Source organism: Furipterus horrens, unplaced genomic scaffold (genome assembly GCF_987537825.1).
Source record: "Furipterus horrens unplaced genomic scaffold, mFurHor1.1.pri manual_scaffold_3, whole genome shotgun sequence".
NCBI classification, from domain to species: Eukaryota; Metazoa; Chordata; class Mammalia; order Chiroptera; family Furipteridae; genus Furipterus; species Furipterus horrens.
This window is the reverse complement of record NW_028327173.1, coordinates 64,838,626-64,859,346: the sequence shown is the minus strand read 5'-3', so window position 1 is coordinate 64,859,346 and position 20,721 is coordinate 64,838,626. Positions and strand designations below refer to the sequence as shown.

Genomic DNA, 20,721 nt, shown 5'->3' with positions numbered 1-20,721 from the left:
CTCACCGTTTACTTACTTAAATCAGCAAATAGTATAGAGTTATGGACTGGAAACAAGCAAACAAAAAATATAGAAAATAGGGTGAGAAAGGATGAAGATATAGTGGAAAGCCTTTCATTTCATTGACTTTTTACCATGTCTATACATATTCAGGAGAAAGTATAATATTTGAGAAAATGAATGTTTATCAAATAAAAATTATATCACTGTCGCAAGATTTTAAAAACTGTGTTTTCCAGCATTGACTAACATGAATGTGTCCTTGCAAAATGATAGGAAAGATGAAAATTTAAATCTCAAGATTTTTTTCTTCAAAATTCTATTTAGTAGTGTGAGAAACACTCACAATAAAAACTGGGACACAGGACTTGAGCAGTAACTGAGGCAGTTGTTTATTCACAGATCTGCAGCTCTGGGCACAGCCTAAAAGCCAAATCAAGGTGCACACTGAAAAGATGGAGCTGGCTGCTTTTATCCTAACGCAAGAAAAGCCTGCCCGCCCCCTTCCCGTCTTCCCCTCCTGCTCCTTCTCCATTTTTCCATGCTGGATACTCCAGAGTTACAATCTAACAGGATTAAGTAAATTAACTGAGGGTGATAATTAACTGAGGGGGATCTGGTTATAGCTCTGTCTCCAACTCTTCTTCGAAATTTCTCTATCTTGTTTGCTGGCCTGTCTAGCTACATTTTCCCATTTCCTGGAGTTTGGTGAAGACTATCCTACCACCCCTTTGATCTCAGAAATCCTTTGTCCTCAGAAGCATTTGTGCTGAGTTTCAGAATGCCCCCTTTGATATGTAACTATGCTAATACTGTGAACTCTGGCTCAGAGACCCTCTAATTACATTTGCCCTTTGCCGCTAATTGTTTTCTACTGGTTTGGGAGTCACCAGTTTTCTTATTTCTTACAGTAGTAGTGTGTGCATGATTTTGACTGTAACTGTTCACCAGTAAAATATTTTTATGAACTCATATACCTCTTGAAGACTTATCTTAGAAATCTGAATATTAGTTTTTAATTCATACTTGATTTAATAGTTTGGTAATTATGTCCAAAAGAGCCCAAACTTACCATGGTTTGTTTTATCTGTATGTATAATAATTGTGGAGAACATTAGATTTGTGACAGGTGTTAAAAGTTACCACTCTGTTTTAAAGGTGTCAAATAAAGCTTGCAGTGTGTATGGTTTTGTAAAGCCAATTTTCCCAGATATTTAATATGCATTTGGATTAATCAGGATTAGTAGAATATTCAAGCTTTATACCTTATAATCCTCTTAGAATATTTATACAAGACAATGTAAAAAAAAACAAACAAACAGATTACATGCCCTTGACAAAAAATTTTGATATATAACTTACAGGATTTATTTTCCTTTAGAGAATAAAGATCTCTTTTAAATTAAGAGAATTTAGAGTATAAAGACAATTCCAGTTATTTTTCTTTTCTCAGTTATTGTTTAGGAAGAATGATATAGGTGAAATTATTGGCCTCTAAGAAAATTGTATTAAAAGTCATCTTGCCACTTTCATAAGGAGCCATCTGTCTATTTGTAAAGAGGGTTACCTGAATCTACAGAAAGAGCAAATTAAGGCAATTACAAGTATAAAAAGGTTTAACTGAAATGGGAAATGCAACTCATTATGGAACCTTTTTACAAACATATTAGGATTAATGTGCTTTACAAAAATCGAGAACCAAAAGGTACCACATAAATTAAATGATATAAAGTACCTAGTATAATGGTTGTACATGGTTGATATTTAAGAAATTAATATTTCCCTTTTCTTGGAGAAGCCACTTATTAATGTGCTAAGTCAATTAGAAATGTAACTTTTACTGAGAATACCACATTTATTATTTGTTAAATAAAAACAATCTTATGACTCTTATGAATGAAAATACCTTAAGATAGTATAGAAATAGCTTCCATTTATAAGGCTATTTTAAAGTTTATAAGCTATTTACCACGTCCCTCTAAAGTGATGTGGCTCAAACCTCAAACTACTTCCAAGTGGTGGCCAGCAAATGAAATTTATGTTCAATTCTTTTAGCCTTCCAGTTGTTGCTTTCTGCTGAACTCTTTGGAATCTATCACATGTCAGGATCAGCCAAGAATTAAAGAGAGTCTATATCCAGGTTTTGGAAGAACTGTCTTTTTTCTTTCTTTCTAGGAATTTCTTCCTCAGTTGATAGTCATTCTGGTAGCCTCACACTCTGTCCTCTGACACCATTAGCCAAAAGATCTTTGATTTTCTGCTTGAATTCTAGCCACTCTGTGTAGTCCAGGAAGTGTCCCTAGGGGAAAAGTTGTATAAAATGTACTACACCAAGTATGGTTTCATTCTTTCAGGAGCCGATTCCTCTCTAGTGTGTTCTGTTTTTGATTGCTCTTCTGTGTATTCATATAATTATTTTATGCATCTTGTTCTGACTTTATAATTTTTATTTGCAGGAAGATGAGTCACATACATGCTACTCTGCCACTATCTGAACCAGAATTCCCAATAATTCCTTCTGGGATGTATTTAACTTGAAATGACTATTTAACATCCAAGTGGAGCTATAAAAAGGATCTATGGATCTGGAGTTCATGGGAGAAGTCATAGCCAAAAATATGCATTTCAGTCATCAGCGTACATATGGAGTTTAAAGCTATAGAACTGATGAGGTTACATATGGTTGAAGGTAGACAGAGAAGTATTCAAGGACTGAGTCTTGGGGTACTCCAGGGTTTAGTATATTAAGAAAAATAAGAGAAACTAACAAAGGGAACTGAGAAAAAATGATTGATGAGGCAGGAGAGTGGAAGGGACAAATATTTGAGTAAAATAGGTCCAAGAGAGAATGTAAGGAGAGGCAGTCTCCTGCTAACACAGAAAAATTTTGGAAGTTCTGTTCTAAAAGGAATAATGTAATCATCAGAGGAGTGAGATGTGGGCTCAAGGAAAGTATTTTTTATTTTTTAAGTTTTGTTTTTTAATATATTTTTTAATATATTTTATTGATTATGCTATTACAGTTGTCCCAATTTTTTCCCACTTTGCCCCCTCCATCCAGTACCCCACATTCCCTCCTGCAATTCCCCCACTTAGTTCATGTCCATGGGTCATGCATATAAGTTCTTTAGCTCCTCCACTTCCTATACCATTCTTAACATCTCCCTGCCTATGCTGTATCTATCAATTTGTACTTCTTAATCCCTGCATATTTTTCCACATTCTTCCCCTTTTCTCTCCCAATTGGTAACCATCCAAACGATCTCCATATCTATGATTCTTTTCCTTTTCTGGTTGTTTGCTTAGTTTGTTTCTGTTTTTATTTTTCAGATTCAGTTGTTAATAGTTGTGAGTTGGTTATCATTTTATTGTTTATAGTTTTGATCTTTTTTTTCTTAAATAAGTCCCTTTAACATTTCATCTAATAATGGCTTTGTGATGATGAATTCCTTTAGATTTCCCTTCTCTGGGAAGCACTTTATCTGCCCTTCCATTCTAAATGCTTGCTTTGCTGAATAGAGTAGTCAGTGCTTTTCATAACTTTGAATATTTCTTCTGATTCCCTTCTAGCCTGCAAAATTTCTTTTGAGAAATCAGCTGATAGTCTTAAGGGAACTCCTTTGTAGGTAACCCTCTTCTTCTCTTTTGCTGCTTTTAAGATTCCCTCTTTATCTTTGGCAATTTAATTATGATGTGTCTTGGTGTGAGTCTCTTTGTGTCCATCTTGTTTGGGACTCTTTGTGCTCCCAGGGCTTGTATGTCTATTTCCTTTGCCAAATTAGAGAAGTTTTCTTTCATTATTTTTTCAAATAAGTTTTCAATTTCCTGCTCTTCCTCTTCTCCTTTCAGCACCCCTGTGATTCAAACGTTGGTATGTTTGAAGTTGTCCCCAAGGCTCCTTAGCCTATCCCCGTTTTTTTTAATTCTTTTTTTCTTCTTGCTGTTCTGGTTGAATCCTTTTTCTTCCTTATGTTCCAAATCATTGATTTGGTTCTCAGCTTCATCGACTCCATTGTTGATTGCCTGTAAATTTTTCTTTATTTCACTTAGTGTAAACTTCATTTCTGCCTTAGTCATTTTTTTTTGAAGTATATTTTATTGATTATGTTGTTAGAGTAGTCCCAATTTTTCCCCTTTGCTCCCCTCTGCCCAGTACCCCCCTTCTCTCCAGCAACACCACCACCCCTTAGTTCATGTCCATGAGTCATGCATGTAAGTCCTTTGGCTTCACCCTTTCCTATATTATTATTAACTTGCCCTGTCTATTTTGTATCAACCGACTATGCTTGTTAATCCCTGCACCATATCCCCATTTCTCTCCCTCCCCCTCCCAGCTGATAACCCTCCAAATGATCCCCATACCTATGATTCTGTTCCTATTCTGGTTTGCTTAGTTGCATTTTGTTTTTATTTTTTAGATTCAGTTGTTGATACTTGTGAGTTTGTTGTCATTTTAGTGTTCATAGTTTTGATCTTCTTTTTCTTAAGTTTAAGTCCCTTTGACATTTCATATAATAATGGCTTGGTGATGATGAGCTCCTTTAGCTTCACCTTGTCTGGGAAGCACTTCATCTGCCCTTCCATTCCAAATGATAGCTTTGCTGGATAGAGTAGTCCTGGTTGCAGGTTGCCTTTCATCACATTGAATACTGCTTGTCAGTCCCTTTCTGCCTGCAAAGTGTCCTCTGAGAAATCAGCTGATAGTCCTATAGGCACCCCCTTGTAGGCAACTCTCCACCCCTCTCTTGTTGCCCCCAGGACTCTGTCTTTATCTTTCACCTTTGGCATCTCAGTCATGATGTGTTCTGGTGTGGTCCCCTCTGGGTCCAGCTTGCCTGGGATGCTCCGTGCTTCCTGGACCTGTATGTCCATCTCCTTCACAAAACTTGGGAAGTTTTTCTCATTTTTTACAATTCTTGCTTCCTCATTTGTCACTGGTTGACTGTGTTTTCCTTCCTTGTATTCAAAATCATTGATTTGAAGCCCGATTTCCTTCCTTTCACCATTGGTTTTCTGTGTATTTTCCTTCGTTTCACTTAGCATAGCCTTCACTTCTCTTATGCGTTTGCCGTACTCAAGCATATCTGTCAAGCCTGTGAGCATCTTTATCACTAGTGTTTTGAATTATGCATCTGTTAGGTTGTCTATCTCCTCATCTGTTAGGTTGGCTATCTCCTTGTCGCTTAGTTCTTCCACTGGGACCTTGATCTGTTTCCCCTTTTGGATCATACTTTTCTGTCTCTTCATTCTGATAGGCTCCTGTGTTTGTTTGCCTCCACACCCCAGGTAGAGCTATCACTCCTGTTATGTTGTAAGGGATGAAGCTTTAAGGATTCGTCAGTACAGGGTAACCTGTTTCACCACTTTGTGGCGCTGTATGTTGGGGAGGGGTCCAAGAGGGAATAATGCTGCCAGCCCAGCACTCGCCCCTTTTCCAGGCATCTCTTCCACTTCCGCACCAGACTGGCACCCCTATAGCTGCTGCCTTGGCCATCGTTCCCAGAGTGGGTGGGTCTGCGGACGTTCTAGGACTGTAGGGGCCTTTTAAACAAGTGGACTCTACTGAGACCGGCAGTTTCTGCCTCCATTCCAACCCCTACTGATCTGTACAGTCAGAAGCAATGAGGCTTGATTTTCCCCGATGCTGGGACCGTGAGCTTCGAGGTCTGATGAAGAGCTGGGAACACTCCCCAGGTGTGCCTCCTGACTTTTTAAAACATGTGACTGCGTTTTCCGCCAGCCCACCACTGCTGTGGCCACTGCCGCCACCACACTGAATCCTCTCCGCCCCTGCTCCACCCTGGCTCCGCCCCTCCTACCTGTCTGGATGAGTATTTCTTCTTTATATCTTTGTTTGCTGGACTTCCACGTAGTTTAATTTTCTAGAACTTCTGGTTGTTTCTAGTTTTGAGGTAGTTGTATGCCTTAGTTGTGGAGGGAGGTGCAGCGTGTCTGTCTACACCTCCCCCTGGGTGCCTTTTATGCTATTGAAGTACCCAGTGAGTTTCTTGAGCATCCTAATAACTAGTGTTTTGAACTCTGCATCTGATAGCTTGCTTATCTCCTTTTTGTTTAGTTCTATTTCTGGAGGTTTATTCTGTTCTTTTATTTGTGCCATATTTCTTTGTCTCCTTATTTTGGTGGCCTCCCTGTGTTTGTTTCCATGTGTTGGGTAGAGCTGCTTTGAGTCCCTGTCTTAATAGTGTGAACTATTGTAGAAAAGCACACCCATAAGTTGGATGGGGCAGAACAATCTATGTGAACCAAGTGAATGGAGTCTCAGATATGGTGCCACAACTCTGTGGCTCTATATGGGGGAGGACTCAGAAAAGGGACAGTGGCCACTGCTTGGCCTCTGAAGTTTTGTCCAGGAGGAAGCTGTCCTCAAGCACTTGCCCTGATGCCAGACACTTCTATCTCTTTCCTTATGCCACCTGTGCCCTTCAAGCTGCTGCCCCAGTGTTGGAGCCTGGAGGGAGTGAGTCTCTTTAATTCCTAGGCCTGTTGAGGGCCCTTTAATAGGAGACACCTGAGAATCCTGCATTTTCTCCCACTACCCCAACCCTCACTGGTTTTTAGAGCCAGAAGTTATGGTGACTTATATCCCTGGCACTGAAACCCTGAGCTGGGTGGTCTTGTGTGAGGCTAGGATCCCTCGCTTCTGACTTATCCCTCCTTATTTTTATCCACCACATGTGGATGTGGGACTGCCCCTTCCGCATCTCCATGTCTCTGCCTCTCCTACCTGTCTGAATAAATGTGATTTCTTTAATTCCATGGTTGTTGGACTTTGGAAAGCTGTTTTGTTTTGTTCTGTTTTGTTTTGTTTTGAAAGGAATAAATTATAGGATGTTTGCTTGGTGATGGCAATTTTCCTGGAGGGAAGTAAAAATTAAAATAATGCAAGGAAGACAGTGTACCAATGATGCCCTGATAAGAGAATTGTGGGCTTGGTTATGAAGGCAGAGTCTTGTGGGACAGATTTAAGTGAGGTAGTGGGTTTGGCTGTAAGAGCTTACAAAAGGTGAAAGCAAGAGCACTAGCTGAGAGTGAAAAGAGAGGAGTTATGAAATAGTCATCTATGAAAGTGGGAAAGTGAATTGACTAAGATAATTATTGGACACACTAGAAAAAACTAATCAATGTCAGAAGTCATGAATTTAAGATGAGATTCATCAGCCTGGTTGTTTTCTTTTAGTCACATTCAGCTGCTAGGGACAGGGACAAAATAGATGGAGAGTTGAGACTTAAGAATTGCCATGTAAGCTTCCAAGACCCAGGGAGAAAGAGGCAATTGTGTTGTTTATGTGTATAAAAGGGTATTTATATATGTGACCCTGGTATTTAGGCTGGCTAAAGACTGAAAGTGAGGCCATGTGGGGGATGAGACAGTGAAAATATGGTGGCATCACGTATTAGCAGTTCCAGTTGGTCAAATAATTGTTAAAGTTGTGGGGGCTTACAGAGAGTAAGCTAAAAAGATAGGAAGTGTGATAAGAAAGTATAATACTTAAAATTGAGATTATGGAGCTTATGTAGTTATTAGTAATATTAAAGTTAATGATATTCAGGTGGTGCTACCTCAAGATCATGTTATTTAGTGTTTTCTTTATGGTACTCTCACAATTTAGCTCATTCATACTCTGAAATTTCTAGTTCCAACTTTTTTTCACTGAAATTTTGCAGCTTCATCAATATTCATTCAAGAGTTGTCTGCTTTTCAAGATGGCAACAATTGTAAAATTTATTTTAATGATGCCTTTACTTTTATTTTTAATACAAACTTCTAACATCTTTATAATCTATAGAGAATTTGATCCTAAATCTTGCAAGCTAATCTAGTAAGTATTATTATTCCCATTTTACAGAGCAGTAATCTCAATTTCAGAGAGATTGAATGACCTCTTCAGTCTTTCCACTCCAAATCCCACTGTTCTTTCCATTATATTGGGTAGACTCTAATCTGATAAATTTGTTCTAACATGTTAATAGGTCTAGTACCTTAGGGAGTTTTTCTCCCTAGACAGAAGGCCCTCTCATGATCCAATAACAGTTTTTAAAAAAGTTACTCTAATAGGATTTTAGACTCTGTAGCACATCAGTGGGATAGGTGGAACTTGGGAATTCCTTGAATTATAAAGTGTAAGTAACTTTCTTTTACGCACACTCAAAAGAATATATTGCCCTTTTTAACAAAAGTCATGTAGTAGTAAGTAGAAGTCAGTACTGAAGGTCAAAGTCAATTATGAATAATTAATTTAAACACAGTATATTTATTTCCAAGGAAGATTTGAAAAGCCAATCAAGTGTGACCAAAAATGTGTCAGGAATTAAAAGAAAATGAGGGGAAAAGTAATTAATTTTGGAGTATTCTCCTTCAATGCAGAGAAGTATGCCCTACTTCTTTGACATTTCAGGTAAAGTTGGCATGTTCAATAATCTCTGCTTCATGCATTATATACTAGTATGAACCCACAGCTGACCAGGTTCAAACCTGACTTTATGCTGACTTGCAATTTTGGTATTAGAACACAAATTCATCAATTAACTCAAGCATATTTGGGAATAAAAGAGATTTCATTTATAGCTCTATAAATATCTTGCCCTGATGTATAAAGCTTATGAATAAGAGAAACCTCTCTTTAAATATAATTTTTATTGCTTAATAAATTTTCTACTCTTTTAATTTTTTAAATGGAGGTTGAATTATCAAATTAGTGGAAGATATTAAGAAAGCTGAATTATAATATTATTAAGAAAGTTGATACATAATTGAAAACTCAGATAGAATCTAAGAATAAGAATTTTTAACATGAGAGGGTAATAAGTAAGAGCATTGACTACAAAGGGTTTTACTATAGTCAGATTTCTCAAGGGCTATCATTTTTTAAGCTATTTAAATTCTTTGTAAATAGTAAATCATTTGGATAAGTGTTATAATAAAAGCTTAAAATATGTTAAACTCAGTAAGTAATCTATTTATTTACTAGACATTGTGATATAAGAAAGAAAACTTATCTGCTTTGCCAATAATTTTCTAAGCAATCTTAACTAATTCAATTACCCTTTCTGAAACTCAGCACTTCTTTATCTATAAAATTTGATTTACTAGATAAGTTCTTAATATCTCTTATAAATTCTAAGTATATTATCTTTTTTCTCTAATGAGGAGTTGAGTTTTTAAATTTTGAGATACCACTAAAACCATTTCTCATCTCCCATAATCTTGTAACCAATATCTAAAATTATAGCCTTAGTGGTAGAAGTGACGATGGCTATGAAGGGAAGAGGCCAGCCTGGAAATCAATCTTTTCTTTAAAAATCTCCTTCAACTCTAAAATATAGGGCTTTTTGCCAATGAAGACTCATTTCTCATTTGTAAAATGAAAAGACAATGTTGAACATGAAGGACCTTTTTTTTGGTTCTCTTTCTTTCATCAGTCAGTTTGAGTGCTAGGTGATTGTTGTGGGGAGGGTCATGGGTGGAGGTGGAAGAGCCTACAAAGGGAATAAATGGTAATGGGAAAAATACAGTAAAAGAAAGCATCCCTGAATATGTTAAAGAAGACATGATTATTTTCCTATTTTCCATAGAGTTAAAATAATATTTAAAACTCTCTAGGAATGGAAAATTATTGATCGTTAGTTGAGAATGCACCCCTTTGTTTATAGCAGTTCTATTTACAATAGCCGAGATTTGGAAACAGTGTAAGTGTCCATCAGTAGATGAGTGGATAAAAAAGCTGTAGTACATTTACACAATGCAATACTATGCAGCAGTGAAAAAGAAGAAACTCTTACATTTTGCAACACCATTGATGGGCCTGGAGAAAATTATGCTAAGTGAATTAAGTCAGTCAGTGAAAGAAAAATATCTCATCATCTCACTCATGTGTGGAATCTAATGTACACAATAAACTAACGAGCAAAATAGTAAAGATACATAAGTCTGACAACTGCCAGAAAAGAGGGTGGGGGGACGAAATGAAACCAAAAAACATTTATGCACAACACATGAACAGAGACAACATTGTGGGGATGGACTTGGGGAGGGGAAAGGGTGAGGCTGGGTGAAGGTGGAGAAAGGGAGAAAAAGTGAGAACAACTGTAACACCATAAACAATAAAATTTTTTAAAGAAATGGAGTAGATCTTATATAAACAGATAACTCTATGGTGGCTTTCATTAGAGATAGAGATCTTAGTGAAATATTATGTTTCATGTTCTGATTTTTGATATTATTGAAATGTATAGAATAAACTCAAAATACCCCTCTAAAAGAAAAAGATCACCAAACACATTATGTGTGTGTGTGTGTGTGTGTGTGTGTGTGAAGAAAGCATTGCTGAATATGTGAAAGAAAACATGACTATTTCCCTATTTCCCATAGAGTTAAAATAGGTTCTTACTGGAGTATTAGCTGAATGGGCTTAAATCTCTGTAACTGTGACCTGCCCTTGGGGAAAAATTATGTACAATTCATCCCCATGCAAATTACTTCTCCAATTTTTGACTCCCATCAACAATATGATTACTTTACCTTTCAGAGCCTTCAAGTAGTTTACTTTGAAGTTTGTCTAGAATGTATAGTTGAAATCATGAGGAGCGATGGACCATAGGAGCTTTACATCACTATAGCAAAAACAAAACTCCTATGTCTTATCTCCTTAACCTCTAACATATCTGTAGTTTTGTCTCCCTTTTATCTAAAGATATCATATATTTATGTTTTTTTCTTAATGAAACTTGTAAGGTATGTCTATTTTAGCAATAGTTTTTAAAAGTGAAGTTTACTTTATTTCTCAATTAAATCTTTGTTTTCTATTTCTTTAATTTCTGACTTTATATTTATTATTATCCCTTCTCTCCTTTCTTCCCTAAATTAAAAAAAACTTTAAATGAGTGGTTTATTAATTTTAAGTCATGCTTACATTAAAATATAAGTATTTAAAGCATAAATTTCTCTCTTTTAAACAGTTTTATTGAGATATAAATGACACACAAAGAACTGGAAATATTTAATGTGTACAATTTGGTATGTTTGGACATATGCAAACTCCCAGGATACTATCACCTCAATCAAAGTAACAGTCATATTCAATGCCTCCCAGAGCGTCCTTGTGTCCCCCTCATCTCCCTTGTTTTGTAGTAAGGACACAACAGAAAGAAAATTGCTGCATAGGCTTACTTATATGTGGAGTCTAAAACAGTTGAATTAATAGAAGCAGAGAATAGAAAGATAGTTACCAAGTGGAGAGGTGGGGAAAATAGAGAGATGTTAGTCAAACTGTACAAAATTGCATTAACGTAGAATGAATAAGTTATAGATGATTATTGTGGTTGATAATACTGTATTGTACATTGGAAATTAGCTAAGAGAGTAGGTCTGAGGTACTGTCACCACATACATAAGTAATCAATCATATGAGAAGTTGGATATGTTAATTAGCTTGACTATAGTAAACATTTCACTATATATGTGTCTATCAGGACAGCATGTTGTACACCTTAACAGTTTTTATTTTAAAATAAATAAGAAAAAAATCAGAATTTGAATTATAAAGAACCTCAATTGTAGCCTCTTATATTAGAAGGTGTGAAATAGTTAGAAAAGGATATACTCTGGTAATAATTGTAGAAAAGATTAATATCGTACCAAAAAGCTTTGGTTGAAACCTAACATCATATTTCTTTTAAAACATGTATTATAAAGATACCAGAGTAAGAAAAGTACCTGTCATTATAATAGAATAAAAACAATTTTGGCTATTAGAGGTATTTTTTGGTTTGTTTTTTATTATGAAAGCAATATATGCACATTGCAAGATTTTAGAAAATATTTAAACTTGAAATATCTAAAAATTTCATGAATTATATAAGCAAGTTAATTTTTCTGAAAGAACTGGTTTTCCAGTGCTAAAAGAGAATTATAAATCAGTATATCACAAAAATAGAAAAGCTAATAGAACCTTTACATACATCCCTTGAATAAAGATGTTTCAAAAGTATAATGTTATTAGATTAAAAAGTCAGCTATGTTTGGGGAATTTCTAGGAAGCTTTTCAATATTTAAACATAAGGTTAAGAAAAATTACATTATAAAGTAAATAATCCATGTCCATCTTGCTTTAAAATAGTTTAATACCATATAATGTTTATAACTTCTGCTGGTGTATACAACTGAATAAGTATGATATCATATGTGAAATTTATTCTTCATCAAGTGTTTTATTACTGTTTTATCTAGGGCCCCAAAGGAGATCCAGGATTTTCCCCAGGTCATGCTATTTCTGGACAAAAGGTAATTATTTGTTCATGAAATAAAATCATAGTGATATACCTCAAGCATTTAAAATCATCTTTTTTTTGAGGCTTTGTTATCAGAGAAGATAGAAAAATATTGGATTTTAATGAAGAAATATTTGAAGAATTAAGTAAATGTTTCATTAGCTTATCATTAACTTAAATCTTACTGTTAATTTTTCTGAGCATCTACTGTGGCCTGTCATTGTGCTACCTGCCAATTAAGAATTTGTGGAGTAAAAATGAGATCAAGATACGATTCCAGTGTCAAAATTTGTGCCGTTTATATGCAGGGACACAATAATACAAAATTCCACTGCCATTTCATGCCCTTTTAAAGATAGTTCTACACACATTCTCTAAAGTCCCACACTAATTGCCTGAGAAGCAACCATAGTTATCTTGTTTTTCAGTTGAGAAAACAGAATTTATAGAATTTAAATGATTGATCACATGGATAATAAATACAGTTAATGATATGTCTGAATTTTCTGACTTTTAGTCAATTATGCTTTTCATTTTATCATAATGCTCTCAAACACACACACATGTTTAGGTAAAAAGCAACAACAACTAAAGTTTTAAAGTAAAGATAGCAGTAAATTTTTATTAAAAGGAGTTTACTACTTTCCAGTGAGGCTGAATATAGATGAAGTCTTTAGAAATAAATATGGAAGCTTTATTTAGAAAAGCACTTGATGAATGTTATACAATTAAAGGATGTTTTTGTTTGTGTGGTATATGTTCACAAACTTTTTAAATCCCTGAATACTTTTGGTAGTCCCTGGGGTGAAAGCTGTTCTTTTAACTGGCCTATAAAAACATTTAAACTTAAAAAGAAATCACAGCATATTAATGGACTTTATAGATATTTTACTAACAAACAAATTAAAAAATAATGCAAAATCTTAAGGATTTTCTCATCTCAAACTTCTAACTTCTAGTATTTTGAGAAAATAAATGTCTACTGTCTACAACACCCAAAGTAATAATTTCTTATGTCATCCCAAATGAACTAATATAGCCCTTTAGGACACAATTAAGTGCTCCCAGTGACACTGTTGAAATAACACCTGAATTAAATTATATCAAGGTACAATAGTATTGAAAGGGTGCATCACTATGGCAAAAGTTCTGCCTTATATAATACTATGACTACAACTGAAACCATAGGCCCTGACATGGCAGGTCCCATGATACGTACTTTGAGATGACAAACTGCAGAGAAGCATATAGAATAGCTTAATCCCGTCCTTTTTCTTTCTGGGTATAAACAATGCTATCAAATGTGATGATGTGTAAAGTTTGGAGAAGATCTTAAGCACAGTTAAGCACAGTTGAGCTGACCACTGCACAGGATACCTGGCACACATTATTAAAACAATAAAAAAGGAAAACCATCAAAATGCAAAAAAAAATTTTTAAGACCTTATGCAGTGATGGAACTGAGTTCACTGAATCTAAATGATTTAGAAAAAGAATGGAGGTTTAATTGGTCCCTGAACTATTTTATTACAAGGAAAAACATCCACAATCTGAGAAACATAAATGCCATCTTTAAAAATATCTAAATATAGGACATTTAATTTCTTACTGAACGTTTAGAAATTAAGGGTTCCATTTTGTTTTGGTGACTACTTTAAATAAACTCTCCAAATCAATTATTCAGATTTATATCAAATGCTTGGTTTTATCTTTCCTTGTAGCTTTTTTCTGGTTCAGAATGTGTACAGTATTTGTATAAACTATAGAATGTATAGAATGATTCAGCCTGGGAGTGGAGGCTTAGGAATATGTCAGTCATTTTGTTGTTGTTATTGTTGTTTTTAACTCTGAGTTACTTGTATACTAAATGTCGTTACTATAAAGGAGAAATGTAGTAAGATATAGGATTTAATAGCAAGTTGGCATTGAGCTTTAAGTGAAACCCAGCTTTTAAAGCTGAGATATATTTCTAAAATGGTAAAATTTAAAAACAATTTCTTAGAAATTGTATTTACATTAAATTGGATTCAAGGCAGGATATTAGTTATATACATAACAATATGAGTACAAGTAAAATATACATATTAAATTGATGGGAATTTAGGGCGATTGGGAAACAACTGAATTCCATTTTTGACCATTTAGCCATTTTTACAATAAATATGTGGCCAATAATGAAGCACAAAAAGCAGTGCAGGGGCTAGTTCTTAAGCATGTAATTTCCACTAAACAACGTCTCTCATAGTGCATACATAAATGTTTAAGTCCTTTTGGGATCTCAATGGCAAGCAAAGATAACTTTTAAATAGTGGTAATTTTTTTCCTTCCCGTAAGACAAGTGAGAGATTATTCTCATTTTTCAGATGGAAAAATATTGAAGGGAGTCAAGTAATCCACTCATGGTTAGAGCTACTGAAAGGAGATGATCTCCTATTTCCTGTTGTAGTTTTCTTTCTCCTCTATCAAAGTAATAAATGTAAACCAAAAAAATTTGTATAAACTGTCATCCCATATAAATGGTAGACATATTAAAACATTGGGGAGATGCATCAATATGAGTATTTGAACAAGTGGGAAAGCACTCCATTGTTCATAAGCAGAAACAGTCTTTTCTAACTGTTTAATTTGATGACATATTAAAGTAGATAATGCACTAAAAAGTAAACAGCATAAACAGTCACTAAGGAACTTATTTAGGATTATTACCAAAGTGTTCCTTTTTTCTTTCAAACACCACGTTTTTCTTCACGCGCAATAAATTGTTACAGCAGAAAAAGGGAAAAGACTGGGAGGGAAAGAGAAAGTGCTCCTAGGGTGAATAGGTCTCTCCTCACTTTGACCCACCACAGACACTCCTTCCACCTCACCCTCCCCTTCCTACCCCAAGGGGGGGCTCGCAGCGCTCATCAGAAGTGGGGGGGGGGGTTTACAGAGGGTTCTAATAGGGACCTTTTGTCACTGGGCCAAACACAAGGTCCTCCGGATAATTTTCACTGCAGTTACGCCCCCTGATAGTTCCCTTGCACATGAGAAGGCACAGTTCGGTCCCGGAAGCAGAAGCGTCCATTCCCTGGTGCGCTACTTGACCCCAGCCCTGCTCCCCGCAGCCCTGCCCTGCCCTGCCCTGCTCCCCGCAGCCGTGCCCTGACTCGAGGTTCCGAGGTTGCACATGAGCAGCCTCTCCTGCTGGAGGTCCTTACTAAAAAGGAGCAGGCCAGAGTCCTCCATATTTGCCACACAAAATGCGTGTGGAATTTTAAAGTAAACTTCAGTTTAAAAAAAAAACACGGTAAACCTTGGAGCAGTAGAAATTTTGGGAGTAGGGTGGTTCGTAGAAAAAAGAACATCAGAGAAAAAGGAGCAGGACCGTGGAGGTGAGGACGCCCAGTTCCCACCTCAGCCTTGGAAGAGGGAAGTCCCGGGAGCTTCAGGAAAGGTCTCAGGTGGGACCCGAGCCAGATTTTGAACGTCAGAAATGAATGCAGTAACATCTTGATGCCTGAGATGAAATCCTGCAACATGGGAATTCTAATTTTCAATCTTCTTTTATAACATTAAACCTCTGTGTTTTGTTTCTAGGGTGATCAAGGCCTGTCTGGATTAGTGGGCCCCCCTGGTGTGCGAGGTGATAAGGTAAAATGTAGTTTTACTTTGACATACTCGTTATCAGGTGTCATGAATCTAGGGCTCTTCAGTTCCTAAAAATCTCATTTCGAAGGTGAGCCTAAAGCCAATGTTTTAAATTTCTTTTCTCAGCAATAGGAATTAAGATTTGTCATAATCCAGAAAATACTACCCACAAAAGCCAGGGTTTTATGAAAAGGAAAAGAAAACCCTTCAGTTAATGGTGAGAAAGTCACTGATAGAATATTGAAGCATTTCTTTTTATTATTATTAATATATTAGGAAAATAGCTACTTCTGAAACTTTGAAGTCACTTTTTAAATTTTATATGTCCAAAGTGAGTTACAGTTGGTTATAAGTAATATGCTTGGCTTTTTTTTTTTTTTAAAGGATTCTTATTTTATTAGAAAATAATCTCTGCCATGATATATATATATATATGAATGTGAGGCTTTCCAGGAAGAGTAGAAGTAAGAATTGGGGATAGCTACTGAAAACAGAAGTCATATGCATATAACTGAGCTTTCTCTTAGGTAAAAAGGAATACTAACACAGCTGCAATAATTATTTCATAAAATATGTTGCGTAGTTTCCTGGATTACCACAAGTGTAAATTTTCCTCTATATATTCAGCTTTTCTTTTTTTCCTCCAAAAATTAAGTTGTTGATTTTCTATAGGGGATAAGGAAGACACAAAATTTCTTTCTAAGATATTAAGAACCCCAAAATATTGGAGGGCAGTACTTGATGTGATATGGATGTCTAAATACATGTAATAATTAGCTGCGTTGGTGTTTTAGTGGACTGTATCATATTTCTTCCCTCTTGGGATATTTAGGTTGGAGGTGGTAGTCAGGCTCTGGTTACTTGGTTCTAATTCCATCTGCTGTTTTCTAGTTCCCATAAACTTTGGGTAGGTGGCCTGACCTCTCTAAGCTTTAGTTGTCTCATCTTTAAAATGTGAAGACGATACTAGCCACCTAATAGGGAGTTATTGAGAGCACGGAATGAGATTATCCATGCCATTATAGTGTTAGACAAATAGCAAGCCCTTAATTAATGTTAACCATCAGCTATTTATCTGGTTTTGGAAAGGATCTTGACCTTATTTGTTTCCCTTCATAACCCTTGCTAAAGGGCTGAATTGTGAAATGATGAAAAAGGTTGTGATCTCATGGAGTATTTATTTTTCTTCCCATGACCACACCACACCATTATTCTTATGGTCCACTGACTAGTCTTCATTCTAGACAGTATTTAGAAGCTGATAACTCATTTGAGGTTGTTGGTTGCTCCCATGGAGACATGAAACTACAGAGTGATCATTTCTAACATAATTGGTCATAGTATACAGTCATGAATTTGTTTGATTAATGCTACTTAGCATATCTCTGACCACTAAGTATACCTCTGAGGAAACTGTACTGATGAAGGACATCAAAGAAAATCTCATCATACAGAAATAATCTTAATTGTTTATTTGATATTAAATACACAGTTATTTTATTCTAAAGAATAGCTGCATATGAGAGAAAAGCAAGCTAATCATTTCTGAGGTTAGATGATGCTGTGGCTCATGAAATTAGCAATCCAGAAATTAGCAATCTAGTAAAAGTTGAGTGTCTATTGTGTAGAAGAGTATTCAAAGAAATATTACTTATAGAGAAAATGTTAAAAGACTGATTTTAACCATGAGAGCTGGTGATCATTTAAACTGCACATATATGGGTTTTCGCCCATCAGCATTTTAAAATATTAAGAAGAATATATTCTTTTTAGTCTGTATAAATCTAGTAAAATGAAATAACTGCATTGACTTAAATTGCAAAATAGATTATGTATGTTTCATAGACTCCTTTTTCTGCTATATTACTTCTTAAACTTTTAAAATCTCACTTTAAAAAAAAGTTTTTGATTTATTTATTGTTTTTCTATTACAGTTGTCCTACTTTTTCCCTTATTGCTTCCCCCAACCCAGCCCACTCCTTCTCCCACAGTCAATCCCCACCTCGTTGTACATGTCCATGGGTTATTTATACTAGTTCCTTTACTAAACCCTTCCCCTGCTTACCTCCCTTCTCCGCCTCCCCCCAGCCCTCTGGTAACTGTTAGTTTGTTCCTTGTTTACATATCCCTGGTTCAGTTTTGCTGGCGTTTAGCCCTGGCTGTTGGTTGGAATGTCATCCCTTACACCAAAAGGTTGTGGGATTGATTCCTTGTCAGCGCACATCCCTGGGTTGTGGGTTACATCCCTAGTCAGGGTGCCTACAGGAGGTAATTAATTGTTGTTTTTCTCTCACATCAATGTTTCTCTCTCACACTAATTTCCCCCTTCCCCCACCCCCTTCCTCAAAAGGAAGAAACATATCCTTGTGTGAAGATTTAAAAATAATAATAATAATAATAAAAATAAAACAAAATCTGGTTTTTATTGTTAACTAATAGAAATAGATCCTGTAGAAATGTAGGTCTTGCTATGTTATCAATTATAAGCCATAGCTAAATTTTCTCTAGGAAAGATTTAGTTTAAAGTACTTAGAAACGAAATTACTTTCTGTAAGTGAAACATCCATGTTTTACTATGATTTAAAAGTAGTTCAGAACAGTACTGAAATATTTGAAATGATATTGTAGTTTTTCTGAGAACGTTTTTCCCATTTCAGAATGTCTATAATGGAAACTATAGAATTTTTTTTTTAAGTGTTGCCAGCAAAAGGACATAAAGACTCAATCTAAACCTAAGCTAATTTTCCATATTGTAGGCTTGGAACAAGTTCTCATCACACTGTCTATGTGCAATATCTTACCTTAGTACAAATGTACAGTAGAAATACTTTCAAAATGAACTTGATAGACTGTTCCTGTACTTTGTATGAAAGCGGAAGGGGCAAAATTGATTATTGGGTAGAATGTTTAGGTAAATTATGAGCTGTTTAAGGAGTGTACTAATTTTGATTTACTTTTGAACTACCTAAGTCACTCTCAAGAGTTACTTCCTGCAAACAGGAGTCACACTAAGAGAACCTAGAATAACGGCTCATGTTATCTGTAACCTAAGGACTCCTTTTCCTTGATCATTGCGGTTCTAACTCTGAAGTGGTAGATGAATTCTACAGTTAAGGCAAAAACTTAAGTTATTCATGTTGTAAGTGAGATATCTCAGATGAGCCCAATGAAATTAAGAGAATTGCTCAGGGTCACTCAGAGTTATGGAAGGATTGAGAGATAAGACTTAACTGATTCTGAGTCCACTGTGCTTTTAATTATTCTGTTCATTATATAAGAGATGAATAAGGTACTTGGGTTTTAATTAGTATAGAGTTTATTACACCTTTTTATTTATTAAACTATTTTATGAATTATTATAACTGTTATTTACAGTAATAGTCCTGTTTTATTGTGTGCAGTGTTCCTATCTCTCTGCTGAGCCCTATTTCTTTTCATCTTAAAACAGCTCTTTGAGATCAATATTATGTTTAGTATGTCATAAATAAGTTGAATATAAAAAAGTTAAATAACTTACCCAAGGCCACACAATTATTAATTGGTAGAGTTAAGACTCAGACCTAGGCCTATTTGACACATAACTGGGCTGTTAATAGCTCTGTGTACTGCCCATTAACTAATTAATTAATGAGTTCATTAAGCCAATATTTCTTAGATATCTGTTTCAGTATTCTGACCATCTCAAGCATGTATGCAGGAAGAAGTAAAATTTTGTTTTTCATGAAAGCTAAGGGAGCAAATATGGTTTTGGATGACAGTTAATAATGACTTCATTATTTCTTTTCTCAGGGAGTAGCTGGACATATTACTAATATAAGACATACTCGAATAATCTTTAAAATGACTTCAAGAAAGTTGTGTAAAGAACACTGAAAACTCTTGAAAACTGTTGAGATAATAGAAGATTAATGTAAAAATATTTTGAAAACTGGAATTAATATTGAGTCGGAAATAACAAAGCAGGAAATCAGCAGCAATATTTTCATTCACTCTTCTGTATATATTTTTGGTTTGCTTTTTTTCCTTCCCTCTTTTTATCTCTCTCCCCTTAACTTTAAAAAAAAAATCATTATTAACATCTTTAACCAGCAATGTGCTTCTCCAGATTGACTTGTTATATTGCTTCAATTTAGCTACCTCCATATAACTCTTATTTTCCTAGGCACTGAAGTATGTTTCACTTCCCACTAAATGTCTAAACTTGTGCCAAAAAGCAGATAAGTTTGATCCAGGGTGCATGTTGAGTTGGATGGAAGACAGGAGTCATGTTCTGAGCTTGGACTCCAGATGGATTTTTAAATTGGTTTTTAATATAGCTGCTCAGTTGCTGTATTAATATTGGAAGTCTGCTATTTAAAGTTGTAAGAACATTAACAGTGATTTCAGTTGAAGCAGTTTTTATAGGATCAGAGGATAAGCCAGATGGGAGAAGTTAAGTATGTCTTAGCATGAAGGTATAACTCAGAACAACTGTGAAATAATGCACATGTGTTAAAACAGATTTTTGTGAATAATGTATGGCAGTATTTGTCTGAATATCAAAAAAACAGCTACTATGATTTTAGTAATAATTATAAATCATATGGATTCTTATTCTGTTTTGGAGTACTTATTTCAATTATTTTAGAAAATACTTCCATCACATAGGAGATACACAATTAACATCTTTATTAAGTTGAAAAGGAAAAAAAACCTGAAAGCATCAAGTGGAATACATTATAGTTTATCAGTCACTCAAAAACTATTGTTTCTTCATACTGTCCTATTTAAAACAAGGACAGTATGAAGGAACAACAATAATAT

At 35.2% G+C, this 20,721-nt stretch overlaps 1 protein-coding gene across 1 annotated transcript in view; it reads left to right on the top strand.

Moving 5' to 3' along the window:
* COL24A1 (collagen type XXIV alpha 1 chain) overlaps positions 1–20,721 on the top strand; it is a 295,110-nt gene that overhangs the window by 13,206 nt on the left and 261,183 nt on the right. The window contains exons 5-6 of the mRNA XM_090268285.1: positions 12,248–12,301; positions 15,868–15,921. Of these exons, the coding sequence (XP_090124411.1) occupies positions 12,248–12,301; positions 15,868–15,921 (108 nt within the window). The remainder of the gene's footprint in view (positions 1–12,247; positions 12,302–15,867; positions 15,922–20,721) is intronic.